The sequence below is a fragment of the Lepisma saccharinum genome, chromosome 5, assembly GCF_977018435.1.
Source record: "Lepisma saccharinum chromosome 5, izLepSacc3.1, whole genome shotgun sequence".
NCBI classification, from domain to species: domain Eukaryota; kingdom Metazoa; phylum Arthropoda; class Insecta; order Zygentoma; family Lepismatidae; genus Lepisma; species Lepisma saccharinum.
In genome coordinates, this window is record NC_139233.1 from 84350149 (window position 1) to 84371376 (window position 21228).

The 21228-nt window shown below is 36.8% G+C and overlaps 1 protein-coding gene across 3 annotated transcripts in view; it reads left to right on the forward strand.

Moving 5' to 3' along the window:
* mv (lysosomal-trafficking regulator mauve) overlaps window positions 1-21228 on the forward strand; it is a 488369-nt gene that overhangs the window by 382429 nt on the left and 84712 nt on the right. For all 3 annotated transcript variants that reach the window (XM_083122737.1, XM_083122738.1, XM_083122739.1), the window contains exons 28-31: window positions 5594-5835; window positions 6551-6772; window positions 10281-10393; window positions 12712-12938. In XM_083122737.1, coding sequence (XP_082978863.1) covers window positions 5594-5835; window positions 6551-6772; window positions 10281-10393; window positions 12712-12938 — 804 coding nt within the window. The remainder of the gene's footprint in view (window positions 1-5593; window positions 5836-6550; window positions 6773-10280; window positions 10394-12711; window positions 12939-21228) is intronic.

Sequence of the window (21228 nt, forward strand, 5' to 3'; positions counted from 1 at the left end):
AGAGAGAGAGAGAGAGAGAGAGAGAGAGTGAGTGAGTGAGTGAGTGAGTGAGTGAGTGAGTGAGTGAGTGAGTGAGTGAGTGAGTGAGTGAGTGAGTGAGTGAGTGAGTGAGTGAGTGAGTGAGTGAGTGAGTGAGTGAGTGAGTGAGTGAGTGAGTGAGTGAGTGAGTGAGTGAGTGAGTGAGTGAGTGAGTGAGTGAGTGAGTGAGTGAGTGAGTGAGTGAGTGAGTGAGTGAGTGAGTGAGTGAGTGAGTGTGTGTGTGTGTGTGTGTGTGTGTGTGTGTGTGTGTGTGTGTGTGTGTGTGTGTGTGTGTGTGTGTGTGTGTGTGTGTGTGTGTGTGTGTGTGTGTTTCTTTGTTTGTTTGTTTGTTTGTTTGTTTGTTTGTTTGTTTGTTTTTTGTTTGTTTGTGTTTATGTGTGTTTTTGTGTTTGTGTGTGTTTGTTTGTTTGTTTATATTGTGTAGTAGTTGTGGTTTGTGTGTGTCTTGTGTAGTAGTTGTGATGTGTTTGTGTGTGTCTTGTGTAGTAGTTATCCTGTCTAATGTGTTTGTGTTCGTCTTGTGTAGTAATTGTGCTGTCTAATATGTTTGTGTTTGTCTTGTGTAGTAGTTCCTCCATTCATATCGGGGGTTAGGCGTAGAGCTGACAACTCTGCACTGTAAAAAGACATGTCAAGAAACAGAAATATAAGGCCATGGATGTTCCCAAGGTAAAATATTCCGGAGGTAAAATAGTCCCCCGTTCGGATCTCCGGGTGGGGACTACTTTGGGAGGTCCCTGGACTAAGGATAAGATATACGTTAGGAATAAGGATATTAAATTAGGCACCTGGAATGTTCTGAGCCTTTACCGGCCTGGGGCATTTCAGTGTACAGTTAATGAGATAGTGAAGTATAAATTAGATGTAGTAGCTGTCCAGGAAGTTAGGTGGCCAGGAGAAGGGAATTGTAAAACTAAAAATTATACTTTTTTCTATGGTGGTACTGAAAATCATAATTTTGGAACAGGCTTTTTCATAAATAATAGAATTATCTCGGCTCTTAAAACAATAGAATTTATTAATGATAGGATATCATATGCAGTTTTGCAGGGTAGGTGGTGTAAAATTATTTTAATAAACATACATGCACCAACGGAAGATAAAGATGATAATACTAAAGATGATTTTTATACAGAGTTAGAACAGGTCTTTGATAAATTTTCTCAGTATGATATGAAAATTCTGTTAGGTGACTGTAATGCACAGATTGGCAAAGAAGAGACATTTAAACCCACGATTGGTAAAGAAAGTCTTCATGAATTAAGTAATGATAATGGTATAAGATTGATTACTTTTGCAACCTCAAAGAATTTAATTGTGAAAAGTACCACTTTTAAACATAAAGATATCCATAAATATACCTGGTCTTCTCCAGATGGTAAAACTCATAATCAGATAGACCATATTCTCATTGATAAGAGAAGGCATACTAGTATAATTGACGTTCGTACACATAGAGGTGCTGACTGTGCCAGTGACCATTATTTAGTAATTGCTAAATTAAGAGAAAGACTCTCAGTGATAAATCATAAGCAACAAAATCTAAAAGTTATAAAATTTGATACAGGAAAGTTTGCTGATGGAAGAATTAAGAAAGATTACCAAATTAAACTGTCAAATAGATTTGATGTTTTGCAGGATTTAAATTATGTTGAAAATATAAATGAAACAGACGTAAATAAGAATTGGGAGCACATACGTAATGCAATAGAATCAGCAGCTAAAGAAACTATAGGATACCATAAACCAAGAAAAAGTAAGCCATGGTTTGATAATGAATGTCATAATCTAATAGAAATAAGAAATCAGGCTAGACTTAGGTGGTTAAATAACTCGGATGATACAAATCTAAGCAATTATAATACAATAAAGCGAGAAGTTAACCGCACGTTTAGAAGTAAAAAAAGAGATTACTTGAAAAGCAAAATTAACGAAATTGAAACAAACAGCAAAAATAAAAATATCAGAGATTTATATAAAGGTGTAAATGAATTTAGAAAGGGGTGGCAACCTAAAGTAAACTTGATAAAAGATAAAGACGGTGATTTTCTAGCTGACCCAAGCGATATTCTAAATAGATGGAAGAACTACTTTAATGACCTTTTAAATGTCCATGTAGGAGATAAATCAGAAGTAAATGAAGTCCACACAGCAGAACCTTTAGTTCCAGAACCTAACTTGACTGAAGTTAAAGATGCTATTAAAAGGCTTAAGAATAACAAAGCACCTGGCGTTGATTTAATACCAGCTGAGTTAATTAAATATGGTGGAAATTCATTAATATGTCAAATTCATAAATTAATTTGTTTAATATGGAATAAAGAAGAAATCCCTCAACAGTGGAAAGAATCCATAATTGTTCCTGTGTTTAAAAAAGGTGATAAAATGAACTGCAATAATTACCGTGGAATTTCTCTACTCTCAACAACATACAAAATATTGTCTAACATTCTTTTAACAAGACTAACCCCATATGCTAATGAAATTATAGGTGATTATCAATGTGGATTTAAACGTAACAGATCAACTACAGATCAAATTTTTCACATCAGACAGACACTTGAAAAAAAGTGGGAATATAATCAAAATGTCCATCAGCTATTCATTGATTTCAAAAAAGCATATGATTCGGTCAAAAGAGATAAATTATATAATATATTAGTAGAGTTTGGAATACCTAAGAAGCTTGTTAGTATGATAAAAATATGCACCAGTGAAACAGAAAGTAAAATTCGTGTGGGTAATAATATGTCTGACAAATTTATAATTCATGATGGGTTAAAACAAGGAGATGCATTATCTCCATTGCTCTTTAATTTTGCCTTAGAATATGCTGTTCGGAAGGTAAAAGAAACTAAAGAAGGACTAAAATTAAATGGTGTGACTCAGTTATTAGCATATGCAGATGATGTAGAGTTACTGGGGGATGATATAAATACGATTAAGAATAATGCTAAAATATTTTTCAAAACTGCTAAAGAGATAGGTTTGGAAGTTAACAAAGAGAAAACTAAATATATGCTTACAGGCCGAAACCAAGTGTTAGGTAATAATCAAAATCTAATTATTGATAACAACTCGTTTGAACCAGTTTCCAAATTCAAATACTTAGGAGTAATATTAACAAATGAAAATTATATTAAAGAGGAAATAAAAAGTAGGCTTAATTCAGGAAATGCATGTTACTTCTCTCTTCATAAACTTTTGTCTTCTCGTTTAATATGTAAGAAACTAAAAGTTAAAATATACAAAAGAGTAATTTTGCCTGTAGTATTATACGGGTGTGAAACTTGGTCCCTTACATTAAAAGAGGAACATAAATTGAGAGTATTTGAAAATAAGATTCTTAGGAAAATATTTGGACCTAAAAGGGATGAGGAGACAGGTGAGTGGAGAAGGTTACATAATTTAGAACTACATAATTTGTATTCATGTCCAGATATTATTAGAATAATTAAATCAAGAAGACTTAGGTGGGCAGGCCATGTGGCACGAATGGGAGAGGAAAGAGGAGTTTACAGGATTCTTGTTGGGAAACCAGATGGTAAGAGACCTGTAGGAAGGCCAAGACGAAGATGGAGGGACAACGTTGAGATGGACCTAAAGGAAATCGGTAGGGATGGAAAAGAGTATATAGATCTTGCTCAAGATAGGGACAGATGGAGGGCCTGTGTTGCTGCAGTCATGAACCTTCGGGTTTAAGAAGGCTAGAGAGTTAGTTAGTTATTTGCTTTTTAATGAGAAATTTGTTAGTAACTGTAAATTCTTTCAAAAACTGTAGTTGCCCTGCCATTTGCCATAACACCATAACCCCCCCCCCCCCCCACACACACACACACACCTTCCCCAATGGTCAACCAATATGACCGCAGGTCTCAGAAATAAGCTAATGCCTTTTCCAAACTTTGCTAGTTCCAACTGTTTGAAAGCTATACCCCCCTAAATGTCCACTGCATTCTTGTGTTCGAGACATGGCTTAATTCCTTCACACCCTCAAGCATGAACTACTTGCAAGGTGAAGAATGAGGTGGGAGAGAAAGTGTTGGCACTGATAAGGAAAAATGTTTCCGTGGTAGTTTTGGCTAAATATGAAGGTAACTATGCAAGTATGACAATATATTTTCTTGGAGCTACCATCAAAAAACAGAAGTTCCTCGTGGCTGTTGTGTACCATCTGCCTGGAACGTGCTTCATAAATTGCAAGGTTGAACTGGCTAAACTCATTCCAGTGTTCTTGCTTGTACTGTTATTGGGCAAACTAAACTTTCATTTTAAAAGAGACAGGCCTGAAGTTAATAAATTTTGTGCCACTATCTCTTCTTAGAATATAAATATTTTAAAGCACGATTCTACCTTTTACATGGCTACTTTGCATTCTTGGCTAGAAGTTATTTTAACTTGGGACTGCTCTCGAATCATTAAACATGGACAAACAAGTGGTTGCGTGTCTCTCATCCCATGACCATATTTATGATGCCTATTTGCTGAATGCTTCAAAATGCAAACCAAACATAAGTGGATATCACGATTTAAAGAAAATTAACCTCACTTCTCTAAATGAAGATGCTACAAGAACCCCCTGGAATACAATACACAGTTTCACTAATATTAATGACAAGCTGAATATATTAAATAGTCTAATCTTACATCTTTTTTACAAACATGATCCAGTAAAGAAAAGATGCATCAAGCAACCAGTCTCCACCTTGATGACTAACAGCATTCTCTCACTTACGACAGTGTGATTCGGCTCACTGCTGCAAGTTCAAAGCTGACAAGTGCTTGAATTCTTCCAATGCATTTCATAGTTTCAATAACTGTCACATGCTCAGAAATTGATGCGTAATGCAGGGAGAAAGGTCTCATATGAATTATTGAATTTACAATGCAACTCATTAATACTGTGGAACAAATTAAGAAATTTAGGGCTAGGAGTGAAATGCAATGCAAATCCTGCTCATGTTTCCTAAGTTGATGAAATAAATACACATTTCTCTCTCTCCAACCAATGAATAAAGATGCTAAAAACAGTACTATTATAGTTATTTCAAACCATAAAACTGAAATGGCAAAGTTTAACTTAGAACTGATCGATGAATTTCAAGTGGAAACTGCAATTGATAGGATCAAATCTGGTTCAGAAGGAGCCGACAACCTTCCATTGCAGTTAATAAAACTAATTCTACTTCATATTGGGTCATACCTGTTCTCTGGTATTTTTCCAGATATGTGGAAAATTGTACATTACACTTTTTTATTGTCTTCAAATATTCTTGGCACCCCACTGTCCCATTAAATATGCAATTTACAGTACAGTTAAGATAAAATGAGTAACTTATGAGAATAAGTGAAGGAATGTTTCTAATTAATCCAGGCTGTACCAGCTGAAACAAGATTAAATATTTTTTTTATGTGCAGGGACGGGAAGGCAACTTTTTTATTTTTCTAAGATTGTATTTGCTAAGATTTATATTTTCCACATTGTATTTGTGTTATGGAAGATTTGATAGTACAATGTGTTATTTTGATGTATAATTTTGTATTTTTCTTTCAGGTTGAAGAAAAATTTATCATGTTTTTCCGAGACCTTCTCCACACCCATAGTTCAACCATGTCCAACAATGATGTGCGGTTGTGTGGTGACTTCAGAGGATGCTTACAAAAATGGGGCATTCTCTCACCATCTGTGGGAAATCAGAATTTTGAACTTTGGAAAGACAAGGTGGATCTTCTTCTCGAAGATTTTGACAAGCACAGGCTTGTGTGGGAAAAACAAATTGAAGGTTCACAGTACAGGTGAGGTCCAAAACTTCTTGCGTGTTTTTGGAAAATACCTTGAAAATGCATTATTTGTAGAGGCATCCATATTTTGTTTTGCCGAAAACACGAAATGTGAAATAACGTACTGTAATGTTGATTTTTCATGTTTTTGAACGTGTGAGTGCATTTTCCTACCATATTTTCTCATGAAATGATGCGAAATGAAGTCTGAATTATCCTGTGAGTTATGCAATTCATAATTTAAAAAGCGAAAATGGACTCCTTTACTCAGGAAAGTGTAGTTTTTAAAATCAAATGTAGAGTTACATTCACCATTTTAACACTGATGTGCCATTTTATATTCTGCTTTTGATCCTGAAATGTGCCCAATTTTTGTACTGAAATCTTGATATTTCATTCATCATAAATATGTGCCTCTAATTACTTGTACCAGTGATGATAAATAAAATCCTATGTATGCTTTAACATTTACTGAATACACATTTTGAATGTTCATGCTCAATTATATGTCAGTGCAGCTTACAGTGTGTAGGAAATAAATCCAATGACCTACTAGACAGTGAAGGTTCAAACGAAAGGCTATTTCCTTACTCTTATGATTATGAATGCCTCGTTTTTGTTTGTTAGTGTGTGTGTTTGTTTCTTGTACACTAGTTACAAGCTGCATGCTTGTTGTTTTTAAATCACATGAATTTTGTAAATTGCATTATTCTTAATGTTGGGTTTTCAGAAGCATTTATAGGTTTGAAGGGCTGGCAAAGAACATCAGTGAATCGGCCATGAGCATTACGAGATCTGTTGTAGAAGCACAAAATAATGAGCGGAAGACATTCATGGAGCACATCAAGATGTTGTACAGTGAGAACGTGCAGATAAAGATAAAATGGCAGAAGATCATTCAAAGTCTAACACATGAAAGGGCCATATGGCATTTCCCAGCATCATATCCAAGGTGAGTGTAGATGCATGGATCCTTTAACATCTAAAATTGTAGGGCATTGGCCTGCCCTTCTGCTTCGACTGTTTCCTTTCATCTTTATGTATTGTTCTTCATAACGAAAACTAATGTCCCATCACTCCTTGCTGGCTTTCTAGACCAGAGTCCAGCATTATTCTTTCAAATAGCCCCCTCCTCTCAGTTGTCCTCACAAAGTTGGTTGATTGATTGATTTTATTTATTCTACTTTGCTTCTCTGCCACTTTTGGCTAATTGAAGAGATGACGATTAGTGAAGATGTGATGAAATTGATGAAGGAACACTTGCAAAGAACACCCGTGCCCTGGCTGGAATTTGAACCCCAGACCTCACAAAGTTGAGTCAACATGGAATTGTTCAACTCCCAGCAGGAATCAAACTCAGAATCACTAGCCTTAAAAACAGGAGTACTAACCATTCAGCTATCATTCCTCACACATGTATCAATAGTATATGAACACTATATGGTATAGATTAGGCATGGTACCGATTAATTGGTACTCTATCAGTATCGGCCAATATAGTCATATCGGTGTATCGGTTAAATTACCGATTATTTTACTGATCTGATATATCGATAAATATCTGATAATTTAGTGCAAAATTATGCCATTTTGTTGTAATTTTTATGGATAATCTCCATGCCTTACTTTCTAAAAAATTAAAAATGTGTAAATATGCAATTACTTTTGCCCTGCAGTCACCTGGAAACACATTTATTAAGAAGGTAAATGAAACCTTCAGGTTCTTCAAGGACCATTTCTAATTTTATATCAGATCGGTAGAATATCAGTTATCGGTATCAGTAAATTTTATATCGGTACTTTATATTGGTATCGGCCAAAATTTCATCCCTAGTACAGATTAATCAGTACTCTATTTATATCAATACTGGTCTTTATTGGTTCCAAGTACAAATGTTCTTACTTGATATGATCAATACTGACACACGTGAATGTTTCAATAAATTTTAAATTACTGTGATTGAAGATACCTTTCTGAACTTAAATATATATTACATTGAAAGAAAAGTATGTCAGTTTTATCATAACTTGTTTAAAATATATTATTAACTTCATTTATGGAATTATTGTTACATTAAAAAAAGTCATCTGTCATTATGTTGTAAACAAATTTTTACACTAAGACTTGAAACTTTCCTGGCGACGAATGATTAATAGATTCTCTCGGGTTATCGACCAGGTGAGTTGAAGGTTTCGAGAGCTAACGTCACTCTCATCTTCAGGGTTGAAGTGCAGATATGAGCATCAACCCGGTGTAAATAAGTTTGTGGAGGGGGATCCCAGTGAAGATGGCGGACCAATCGGTTGGTGTGTCTGCTGCATGTGCGCTCCTGGTTAACTAACGCTAACCAAGCTGGTTCTAGTACGAGCCCCGTGAATAAGATTATCTTTTTCTTCATGAATGGCTCTTGCTTCCTTGATGATGCGGTCCCAGTAGTTTGAAGTTTTGGCTATGATTTCTGTGTTGCTGAAATCTGGTCTATGTCCCTCATTTATTGAATGTTCTGCTAGACCCGACTTTTCAGGATGGAAATACTTGATGCTGCTTTGGTGTTCTTTACAGTGCTGTTCTATTGTCCTACCCATCTGCCCAATGTATGCTTTCTTGCATTTACAGGTAATACGGTAGACTCCTGGTGTTTTGAGTCCCAACTCGTCCTTGGGATTGTGTAGTAGGCTTCTGATCTTCGGAGGTGGTTTGTGAATGGTTTTTATGTTATGCTTCTTGAGAATCCTACATAACTCCAGAGAGATTTCCGGTGTAAGGCAGGATGGTTATATTCTGCTCAGCTTTGTCTGGATTCCCTGGCATGTCTGGATTCCCTGATGTGTCTGGATTCCTCGGTGTATCTAGATTCCTCGGTGTGTCCAGATTCCCCAGTGTGTCCAGACTCCCCAGTGTGTCCAGATTCCCCGGTGTGTCCAGATTCCCCAGTGTGTCCAGATTCTCCGATGTGTCCGGATTCCCTGATGTGCTGACCTTCTTGAACAGTACTTGTTGTAATGTTTTGTTGATGTTGTGTTCCGAGTACCCATTGTGTTTGAAAGCCATGCGAAGATGCTGTATCTCTTCTGATAGATGCTCCACGTCACTGATGGAGATGGCCCGGTGAAATGAAGTAGAGAGTACTGTAGCTCACCGAGACGGGTGGTGAAAACTGTTGGCATTGAGATATAGATCTGTGTAAGTCGGTTTCCGATATACACTGTGTCCCAAGGATCCGTCATTTTCTTCTATGATTTTTTAAAAGGCAACAAATAACCCCAGTCTCCATGGAAAAACATGATATTTTCAGGTCATTCCACAAAGTGTTAAAATGTTGATGATTGCCACACAAGTTCTCTCTGAAATCAGTCATAAAGTTACAGTATTCTTGATATCCCACGTATGCCCATGGTATTGTCTCCTGTTCTGTTGTACTAAGGTTTAATGTTCACATATGTGCCACCTCGGTAGCTAAGCATATTGAGTGTTTCACTCATAATCACTTCTTAATGCTCTGAGTTTGAGTCCTGCAACAGGCATGGGTGTTTGTGTTTGTCCTTTCATCTAACCATCATTCATATTTATGATGGTGATTGAATTAAGTAGGATAGAGTAATGGTTTCGAAGAAGTGCCATGTTTCCACATTGTTCTTCTTATTCCAGTGAACCACTTTATTTTACAGGTCTACTGCTTTCCCTGATAATGAAGGGAGTGGAGTTTTGAAATTGATTAGCTGCTAGAATAAGAAAAGGAATGCAGAAATTTGAAATTTTTTTCACTTGATAATTTCACCATGTGTGCCATAGTACATCATTAATAGGATAGTAATGTTACATAACAAAAATTAATAAATGATAATAGTGTATGTATGCAATATAGACATATGTCCTCAAAGGATCATTTATCCACTCAATGGCGTGCCGAGGATTTTCAAAAGGAGGGGGAGGGGTACATATACTTTTTTTCAGTAACCAACCCTAATTTTGCCTTCATTTCCAGCTTTTTGTGTTCTGTTCTTTTTTAGGAACACTAGACCAAAAGGAAGGGCTATGATCCCTATCAACCCCCCCATGCCTTGGGCACGCTACTGTATCTGCTTCAATAACAATGAAAATCTAACATCAAGGGGAATCCCAGCTATGATCCTTTGTTCAAATAATAGTTGTAGAGTTCATATCAGTACTTTAGAATACTCTTTTACAAATTTATGCAATTCTGAAAATTTCTCTCCAAAACTATGCATTGAAAGCTATATCAGAATTTCAAAATCCCACAGCAAAAGAGTTAATTTCCTTTCATCTGTCTGATTGTTTTATTCTCACATAGAACACTTGTGATTTGTTTGAAAAAAGCTTTGACAGTTTACCTTTCTTAGCACATGTCTCACAATAACATTTGTTTATTGTATTTCACAGAATAAATGTCTGAAATCGGGTCCATCATTTTGACATACCCTGTATATATTTTTTCCAGGTCATGGCAGTTAGATGCAACAGAGGGCCCAATGAGAGTGAGAAAAAGATTGCAGAGGTGCCATCTGGGAATAAGAAAGAAGTACTTAATACCAGAATACCAGCAAAAGTTGGGTAAGTTAAGGTGGTGTGGGATAGTCAGCAAAATAGCAAGAGTGTACCTCTGACATGGTTCATAGAGCAGAGCAAATGTATGAAATTGTATAAACTGCTGCATATTGTGTGGAAACTGTGTGTTTTCATACAGTGATACCTGATACCTGATTAATTGATTGATTTGGTGTTTTAAGTTCACTTTATGCACAGTAAGGCTAATCGGGACTGGACCTACAACTTAAAGTGGGATCCGAACCACTATGTGCCTCCACCGGGTATCGAACCCGGGACCCCTTGATTACAAGGCGACGATGCTACCAATGCACCATTGGGGAGGCGATACCTGATACCTGTAATACAGTTCAAACCTTTAGCAGATAGATAGTTTCAAATGAAACCACCCAAATTATTCACTTCCAGATGGTTGGTTACAAAGGAAAGCACCCCCATGTAGCAGCAATTAACTCATCATCTCTTGAAAACTTGATAATTCAGTTCTGTATTTTTTGTTAATTTGCATACAGATGAATGTATGACATACTGGAATGAAGAAAAGAAAACAGTACATTTATTATTAATTTCAGGGATGGGACAGATTAATCGGTACTTTATTAGTATTGAGTGATATAGGCATATTAGTGTATCGGTTTATCAGTAAAATTACCGATTATTTTACTGATCCAATATATCTATAAATATCTTGTAATTTAATGCAAAATTGTGTAATTTTTTATGGATAATCTCGTCCTACTTTAAAAAAAAAGTAAATGTCTAAATATGCAATTTCTTTTGCACTGCAGTCACCTGGAAACAAACATTTATTAAGGATGTCAATGAACTATTCACGATCTTCAAGGACCGTGTGGAATTTTATCTTGGATTGGTAGAATATCGGTTATCAGTGTTGGTAAATTTTATTTCTGTATGGGCCAAAGTTTCATATTGGCCCATCCCTAGTTAATTTATTTAACAAACACATTTCGAAAATGTCAATTACTCCCATAAATTATATGATATAACATATGAATGGGGTATTACTCTTCACCACAGTTTTTTAGTGAAATGTTTTACTTTTACATGTGATAATGAAAACAAAGGAAAAAAACTTCATCACAGTGTAGAGAAAGTTAGGGATCCAGTAAGAGACATTCAATTTTCCAAATTACCTGATCATTACGATTTTCTAAAATGAGTTGCATGTGTTTGCATTATATATCTGCCACAATATATGAATTTCTACTCCGCTAAGAGTAGATTTTATCCATTTACGACAATTTGTTCTCCTGCTATGGTTTCTTGTACATTGCAGTATGTTTGAAAAGTGCAGATGCGAAAAGTTCCTGTTTGTATATACTAACACACAAGAGAGGCTCCTGTTTGCTAGGAGTTAAGGAGGATTGACTGATATAATAGAAACCGATACAGATTATCGACATTCTAGTGATGTGATGTAAACTTGCAAATGATCTATGGCAAGCTAATGGTCTATTGACCTTGTTATTTATTGCATTTAACCACATCACTGCAATGTGTTTTGCCTTTGGAAAAGAAACTAAATATTTAAGCATTTACTTCACAACACATCGTATGAATTTTATGTTTATATTTATTAAAGTAATATCAAAATGACACAATTTTTGCACTCAATTACAGACTCTGTGTAGAAATATCAGTCAAGAAAAAGTCAAGAATTTTTGCTATTTTTTACAGTATAGTGAATTTGCATTGTTATATACCTGTGCTGGGATTTGGTAAAATTGAATATTTGGAAATCTAAAATTGTATTGAGTTGTGGTTAAGATTTGTTCACTTTATTTCTTAAGAATTACATTCAAGTATGCGTAAAGTTTTGCAGGAGTATTATCGAAAGTAATGTGGCCATTCCCCATCCAGGATTAAGTCTGAAGCATTAATTTTTACATACATTAATAATTAAAGCAAGTCTAAATCTCTTGGTAAAGTACAGCTTCAGTTTTCATCTTAACCAGCCTTGTGGTAGGGGTGTTTCATTGAATAAAAATATATATTTTCTTAATTTTTAACTACATCCTAAACGATTAAATAAATGTTAAGAAGAAGGAAAGACAGGTCAAGAAAAGTCTTGAAAAAGTCAAGAATTTTGGATTTGTTATTTTGGTAGACACCCTGAAATATCAAATCAGTATTGGTACTTTTACCAAGAAACCAGTACACTGTATGTCAATATTGGCTGATGCTGAAAGAGTACTATTCCCCCAAATTTGAAGAAAACTTGTGTCTTGTTTCTAATCAGATAAATTTAATAGTATTTTTGCATGTATTCATTTAAAAATGTCGACATCCCAATTTCCTTGCAGATGCTTTGCAGAAACCACCACCCTTGTCATTCTTGTTTGAAGAAGATGATCAGTCGTCCACTTCTTCTGTGCTTATTGAGCGCCTGCATATGAATGAAAAGATACAGCACATGTGCCCTGCCAGGGTGGTTACGCCTGCCGATGAGATTCAGGGTGAAATTTTAATTGGAGAAGGCTGCTTGTACTTTGTAGCTGATGACAGTTCCATAGACACAGATCTTTCAGAGGTGGGGTCTAACTGTTGTGTATCTTAAATATTGTTGCATGTGACAGGCATTCCATAGTCTGTATGTTGTACTTTTTTTGTGGTGGTTGGTTGTGTTACAAGAGCTAAGAGAAAAGTTTCTGTCTTTCACAGTGAAGCCAAAAGTTCATGGGTGTAAATCATCGGTATATGCTTGTTCCATCATGTATTTCTTTAATGCATAATTAATGCAAAATTAATTGTTTAAATTAGTGTTGAAAGAAAGAAGGAATGGTCAGGAAAGTGATGTACAATAACCAAAGTACAATGCAAATTTGAACAGCAAGTTCAATAAGTGCTTTAGTCCATGCAAAAAATCAGATTGATTCTAAAGTCCATTCTGTTGCCATTTGCATAATAGCTAAAGTAATCAGTACTCATAACTAGGGCTGAGTCGATACCGAAGCTGATGTATCGGAAAGTATCTACCGATACCGACCAATACTTTTCCGGCATTTTGTCTTTCACGGATTCCACAAAAATGCCTCTCGACACTTTGGCGTTGTCTAATCATCCTAGAAATTATGCAGAATTAGAATTTTCTCTTTACTTTGCACCAGTTTTATGTAAAAAAAAACTTAATTTTATGATGACATAACTTGTAATTTATTATTCTAATGTATTTTTTTAAAATATTTTATAACAAAAATCTTGGTCAATTGATGCATATAATTGGAGTAGAATACTCACACACTGTTGTTAATGAATATTTGAATAACTTTCAATTATTACAATTTTCAAGTATCTGTATCGGTGGGAATCAGTGTTTAAGTCCACTTTATGCACAGATGGGCTAATCGGGACTGGACCTACAATTTAAAGTGGGATCCGAACCACTAGTGCCTCCACCAGGTGTCGAACTCAGGACCTCTTGATTACAAGCTGTGATAAAAATCTTTGTTGGTCATTTGTGAGGGGAAAATAATGCTGAAGTAATAACACTTTGTGTGGCAATTGTACTACTAATTCATAAAAGAGCACTTTTGCCAGAATGTTATTGAAAATATTAAACTTTCACATGGGAAAATTTATGATTTTTACAGTGTTCTGTACAGAATACATGTTACGTATTTGTTGAAATTTGCGAGAAACATGCTTCTAGGATCAATAGTGAAGGTACAATCATAAACACACAAGGAAAGAATACAACACAAGCCCAACTGAGGATTATACTGGCTGAGAGTCCAGTTGTCAGTGCCTCATTAGCCTGCAAGACTGAAGTCCAGAGTGTACCACGTAAAAGTAAGGATGACACTTCAGTGCCTTCTGAAGCCTTACAACCTCATGTAAATTACTACATACAGTTAACTCTCGATACAATGACCTTTCACAGTTTCCGGGGAAAAAAATCGTTATTTCGAAGGGGTCGTTGTTGGAATTTGCGCCAATTTTCAGCTTAAACTAAGCTTAAACGGACACACAGATTCCTAGTAGACAGGAACACCATTTATCCTGGTAGTTATACAACCTGTTATTCACAGGATGCATGTTTTCACAAAAAATGATTGAAAATAATGTTATTTTCTTTTAATTGTGCACAGTCGTTGCTCTTCCACGAAATTCTTACAATTCTAGTTCATGAAAAACCCGTTACGACATTGTCACAGTTAGGAAAACGTATGAAGTTGTTAACGGGAGGTATGATGCACATAAGATCGAAGTAAACTTTTGCGGAAGCTTGGATGACAAATCATTAAGCGGGTTGATGATCTTTAGTTGGCCTATGTGACTTTGACTATCTCTAACAGTTTCGCTTTTATATGAAGTGTTGCAGGGAACAAAGAACAGGTTTTGAATGAAAGCGGTTACCAAAAGTTGTCAGCTACAAGGCCAGAAGTTGCTCACTCACGGGAACCTGCTGAACTTGAGGTCAGAGCTGGACAGATGGACGAGACTTCCAGGCACCACGCGTCTGTATTTTGGTACATTCATGTGATCTCTCATTTCTCAAGGTGGTGTATTTGTCGATGTAAGAGCTTGACCTGCCATACACATTGAGAAAGACTGCAATTCCAGCAGTCATTTTGGACTGTCCCTCCTCCCCCCTCCCATCGGTGAGTTGTCAGTATCTCTTAGGAAAAGGAAACAAGGGAAGGTCGTTTAAAATAACATCCAAGTGCATTCGATCTTCTCTTCTTGTGTATCCAAGAGCAAGCGGAATCACAATGGCAAATCAAGCCTGGCACGTTGGGTAGTGGCCATCGGGTAGGAGGTAACATTGGCACGCTTGGGGGAGGGGAGGGCAGAGGTCAAATGCTATTGGATATCACTCAAGCGTGGTGTGGTACTGTTTGTTTTTAGATCAGACCCACTTGCGAGCGGTTGAGCGCTCGTGAAGGGAATGAGTGCGACTAAAATGAGTGCAAAAACATATTTTTGGCAGATTTCCTTCAGTTTTTCAACTTTTTTCCACATTTTTCACGGTTCCCGGGAAAAGGGTCATTACTTTGAGAGGGTCGTTATATCTTTGGTCGTAGAATCGAGAGTCTACTGTATGCATAATTTTAAATGTGGTTCCAACTTTTAAATACAGCACCCCAAAATCTATAAAGTTTTCTTGGGGAGTGCAGGTAAAAATTTCATTGTTGAGCAGTGTGACATGGCAATATTAGAAGTGTTAGAAGTGCCATTCTCCTCCTCATTTCCCTTTAATCAGAGGCTGAATAGAAGTTGTAGGCCATGAACAATATGACATATTATCAAAAGTTTTTCATGTTTTTTTTAGAATAAATATCAGTAATTTGTAAATTCTAATCAATAAAAATTTTGGGGATAATAATTGTTCAGAATTTATGCATGTTTGATACGTTTGGGGAGGGGATGGGGGTAGTAAATTGTGTGACTTCATCGATGTTTGAATCTGTGATTTTGGCATTATGTGACAGACGTGTACCTGACTGAGCTAACAAGTGACTGTCACAACTTTTGTTTACCTGTAAACTTATGAAGGGCATATGCTTTTCCCCACTTCTGCCTTCCCTCATCCAAGAACCATTTAATTTCTTGTACAGGGTTCCAACACACCTGGAAAACCTAGAGAACTAAATTTGAAAAAAACAAAAACCTCATGGAAATTTTCATTGCAAAATCATCTAATTGATCAGTGAGTTCCAATGAAGTTCATTAAAAGGAGTAGAATATGCTCTGTTACTTGATAATGATAACAACAACTAATAATTACAACTTTAGTAACTTCCTTTACACAAGATACTTTGAAGATGTAGGCTTGAGAGATATGTTTATTTTGCATGACTGATTAATTGATATTGTGTTCATTTCTAAAGTTCTTTTTGCCACAAATGTGTGAATATTTGTTCCATATATATGATATTTTATTTTATCCACTATAATACAGATTGAAGTGTTAAACTACTACAAAAGCTGTAACCTTAATTATCTGCTCATATTTGGGGCGTGTGCGACTTACTCACGTTATGTATATTAGAAGTACAATATAAAAATATATATACTATGTAATACTTACGTTTCGTGAGTATCTGTTTCTGTTCCGTTCTTTAGGTTTTCGTGTAGACCAGTACGATCACCACATAGCTGCGTCAATTAAGGCAAGGATTGAGGTAGCAGGTAAAACAGGTTAAAAAGGATAAAATGTTGACTCAATATCAACTTACCCCATACACGTAAAACCTTCATGTTCTAATCGTAACTTTAAAAACTCCAAATCTAAAAAAAATCTTGTAAAAAACTTTTGACACCAAACACGTTGTTAAAAACCCCTACACACTGCCATGCTCTACGTTACGAAGTATGCGTCAAACTGATACGGCTTCTCATGGAATGCCGGAATTTGTTCGGCTCTTGTCCTCTCCCACTTTTCCCTGCGTCATATCTACTTCAAAATATTTAACCTCGAGGGCCGCGTTGATCACGGCTGTGAGGGGGAAGGGAAAAGTGGGAGAGGGCAAGAGCCGAGCAACTTCTGGCATTCCACGAGAAGCCATATCAGTTTGATGCATACTTCGTAACGGGGAGCATGGCAGTGTGTAGGGATTTTTAACGTGTTTCGTGTGAAAAGTTTTTTTACGAGATTTTTTTTTTTTAGATTTGGAGTTTTTAAAGTTAGGATTAGAACATGAAGGTTTTTACGTGTATGGGGTCAGTTGATATTGAGTCAATATTTTATCCTTTTTAACCTGTTTTACCTGCTACCTCAATCCTTGCCTTAATTGATGCGTCTATGTGGTGATCGTACTGGCCTAGACGAAAACCTGAAGAAGGGAACAGTAGGATCCCAAAATGTTGTTTTTCGCAAAATAGATACTCACGAAATGTATGTATTCCATAGTACCATAATGTGGGGTTATTCTGAACAAGTGGGGTTATTCTGAACAGTGTGTTCTAAAATGTTTTTCTGTTTTATACTTACTGAACTAATCTTGAAAACCACCTGGAAAAAATTGCTATTTTATTTTGGGATCATAATGGTTCACTCTGAGTGCAATAATTCTCATGTGGTCGCAAAATGGAACTAATAAAAAATAGAAACCTAGGAACAGGTGCTTTCACGTTTTCCAGAAACATGGAAACTTTGCCCTGGTGAGCAACAATTGAGGAACGTCATGCATCATGTTTCACTGTAGACATTTTAGACATGGTGTGCAACAAATCCAATTGTCACAAAACAAAGTTTTTTCGAAAGCTTCCTCTAAAACAGAGGTGTGTTAAAAAGATATCATTTTGTCACACAAAATGGGGCTACTATGAACAGTGGGGCTTATTCTGCACAAGTGAACTTGTTACGTTCCCACGACTACAGGGTGTGAGTGACTCGACACTGTATCTGCAGACACACGCAGTCGCAGGAACAAAGTTAATTACCCACAGCTCCTGTAGTCAGCATCATGAGAACTCCAAAGGTCCGCACTGGAACCATCTCAGGAGGGCAGAGAGAATACTCGAACCACAGGATATCAGTTTTAACCAGTTTTTATTTAGGTAAGTCTATCTATGTTCACGGGGTAACTAGGAGCGCGAGACTGAGAAACCGGGTACTTTCCAATTTAGAAACGCGTTAACTTCTTAGGTATCCAACAGATCGTTCAAGGGAACTTTCCGCAGTTATAATTCCGAAACCTGCAGGGTGTGAGTGACTCAACACTATTTATTTATTTATTTACTCAGAGTTTCAGATACAGTCTTATTTGGTCATTTTACACTGACACAACATAAAGTAGAAGCAAATAATAACAAAAGATAAAAACAGTAACAAGATGGGATAGATTTACATGTTCTTGGTCAGTAATATACAAAAATTACGTTCTGGAAGGAAAATATCTACATTCAGGGGAAGTTTGTTGTAGATTTCTGGGAGCCTGTAAAACAAGAAGCGTTGTAGAAGGGATAGTCTAGTGGTTGGGTTGTGGAAGAGTTGCAGGTTGCACGTTTACTTTAGGGTATCCTAAGTGTGAATTCACTGATTAGGAGATCTGTTCTGATTTTGCCATTTATTATCTTGTATAAAAATTTCATGTCAGCAAGATCACGAGAGGATGGAGTGTGAATATTCAGAGCACCCATGGTGTGTGATTTGGATACATCTCGAAAGGAAGGTATTCTATGGTGAACAATTGCAAGAAAGAAACTGAGAACAGAATCTATTCTGGTGAGATTGGTTTTTGAGGCCATTGCCCAAATTGGGGAACAGTATTCAAGGATGGGCGAGATGAAAGATTTAAAGAATAAAGCAAGGGATGATGGGTTTTGAATTTCGCTAAATCTACATAGAAGACCGAGAAGGTGCATGGCTTTTTTAGTGGTAGCTATAATATGATAATTAAAAGTGAGTTTTTCATCAATGATAATACCTAGGTCATTTTGGGTGGAAACTTTTTGGATTGGATTGTTTTCAATAAAATAAGTAGACACCACTGTTCTTTTTTAGGGAATAAGCAAGGAAAGAGCATTTCTGAGGGTTTAGTTCTAAATTCCACTGACGACACCACTTAACATGTTCTGTGAGAGCATTTTGAAGAATCATCATGTCATGATGCGATGAGATCTCCTTAAAGAGTTTACAGTCATCCGCAAACAAAAGTATATTGATAGGGAGGGAGGACAGTTTTTCAGGGAGGTCATCCATGTACAGAAGGAATAGGAGCGGCCCTAAGACACTCCCCTGGGGAACTCCAGACAAAACGGGAAGAAAGCAAAAAGAGGTACCTGAAAGAACAACACGTTGTTCACGCTCATGGAGGTATTCCTGGAGTAAAGAGAGAAATTTGCCATGGATGTTAAATCTGGATGATCATTTATGAAGAAGAAATTTATGATTAATTTTGTCAAACGCTTTCGAAATGTCCAAATATATAGTGTCAAGTTGGGAGTTATTATCAATAGCTCTGGGAGCATGCGAAAGTAAGACGGAAAGATTTGTTAGGCAAGAGCTGCCTGGAAGAGAACCATGTTGTGCTGTGTTGATATACGGTGACGTAAACTGAAGTAACCTCTTTTTGATGATTTTTCACAAATAATTGATAGTGGCGATAGAAGTGAGATTGGTCTATAGGATTTTACACATTTTTTATCTCCAGTTTTGTGAATGGGCACAATGTTGGCCTGTTTGAAGTTTTTCGGAAACACACCCTTAGAGAAACATTTGTTGAGTAAGGCAGACAGGGGAAGATCCAAGGAGTCAGCAGTTTTACGAAGGAATATTGTAGGGATTTCATCTGGACCTAGGGACCGGTGGAGGGGCAATGAAGCGAGAAGGTATTTTACTTCCTCGGGGGATGTTTTGATTGAAGATAGTGTGTGAGGACAGACAGCATTTAAGTGGGGGAGAGGGTCAGAAACTGAGGGAGGTGAGAAGTTCTGATGAAAAAAAATATTGAAAAATTCGGCTCTTTCTTCTCCACTAGCAATATCAGTATTATAAACAATTTCTTTAGGTATTCGTGGGCTTTGTTTTCTTGAATTTAGTAATGTGAAGAATCTCTTAGGGTTTGTAGTACATTCGGTTGTTATGTTATTTATATGTTCACTATATTTTTTTCTGAGTAGGTATTTTGAATGACGTCTGATGTCACAATAGATACCGTGAGTGTGAACATTAGGGTGCTGCTTCCATAGGTACCAAGCCTGTTTTTTTGGTGTTTTTTTTAACACAAAGAGAACTTCTCTGTCGAACCAGACTGGGTATTTGGTAGATCTCGGTCTCGCAGTCGGCACAAAGTCCTTTATCGTGGCATGCAGAATTTCAACAAAGTTCTCAATGGCTTCATTCACTTCCTCTTCCATCAACAAAAACCAAGGGTAGGCATTGATCGCATGCTGGATGACATTCCACGGAGCTTTTCGCCATAGGTGGTGGGGGAGTTGGTTCTGCTTGACGGGTTCCTTGTCTTGCTTCATGGTAGGAAGGTAGGTTTCGAGTGAGTCATGGTCAGAGGTTAGAAGATTTTTTCCTGTAGTTACCTGCATATTAGGCACCATTGCCAGTACATAGTCAAGGTTGCTGTCACCACGTGTTTTATGCAAGTTGAACTGGTTTAACCCTATTCCATGAATGAACGTATCAATAAACCACTGATCATTTTGGCAGTTTATAGTTCCCGTATTTGGGCTTTCCCAATTGATGGACAGATTGAAATCACCAAATAGCATAATATCACCACTTGTCATTGCTGCTAATACCGAATCCCTGCAGGCTTCGAGGATGGAAATAGGAGAGTTCTTTTGTGGACGATAATACGATCCAAGGAGCAGTTTTTTGTTTTTTTGAAAATTGAGTTCTATCCAAATAATTTCACAGTCCTTGATTAGGTCACTTCATATTTTACAGTTCCATTTAACATTAACGCAGATCATCACTCCTCCACCACGACGACTTGCACGGTCATTCATAAATACATTGAAATGTTTTAAAAATGGAAATTCACTATCCATCACCCTGTCATTTAGCCACGTTTCGGTGAAAACTAAGCAGTCATTGCAGTAGCTCGCTTAAGTGAATCTCATAGTCAGAAAGTTTGTTTTTTATACTTTGCACGTTCTGGTAATACACGGAAAAAACAGTATTATTTCTTTGGGAGGGTCCCGGGTTGACATGGATGTCACCGCACAAGAGCACGAAGCACAAGAGGTGAAAGTAACCGAGAGTGGATCGCTTACCTCTCGGTCCTTGCACGTCCGTAGTCCCATCATGGCTGTGGTCAGGCCAGAAGAAGTTCCAGCGGCGGGAAAAAGAAAGTTCCTATTTCCTATTTTCCACGTTTCCAATAATGAGCCTCTATTGACCATAGTTACTTCAGAGT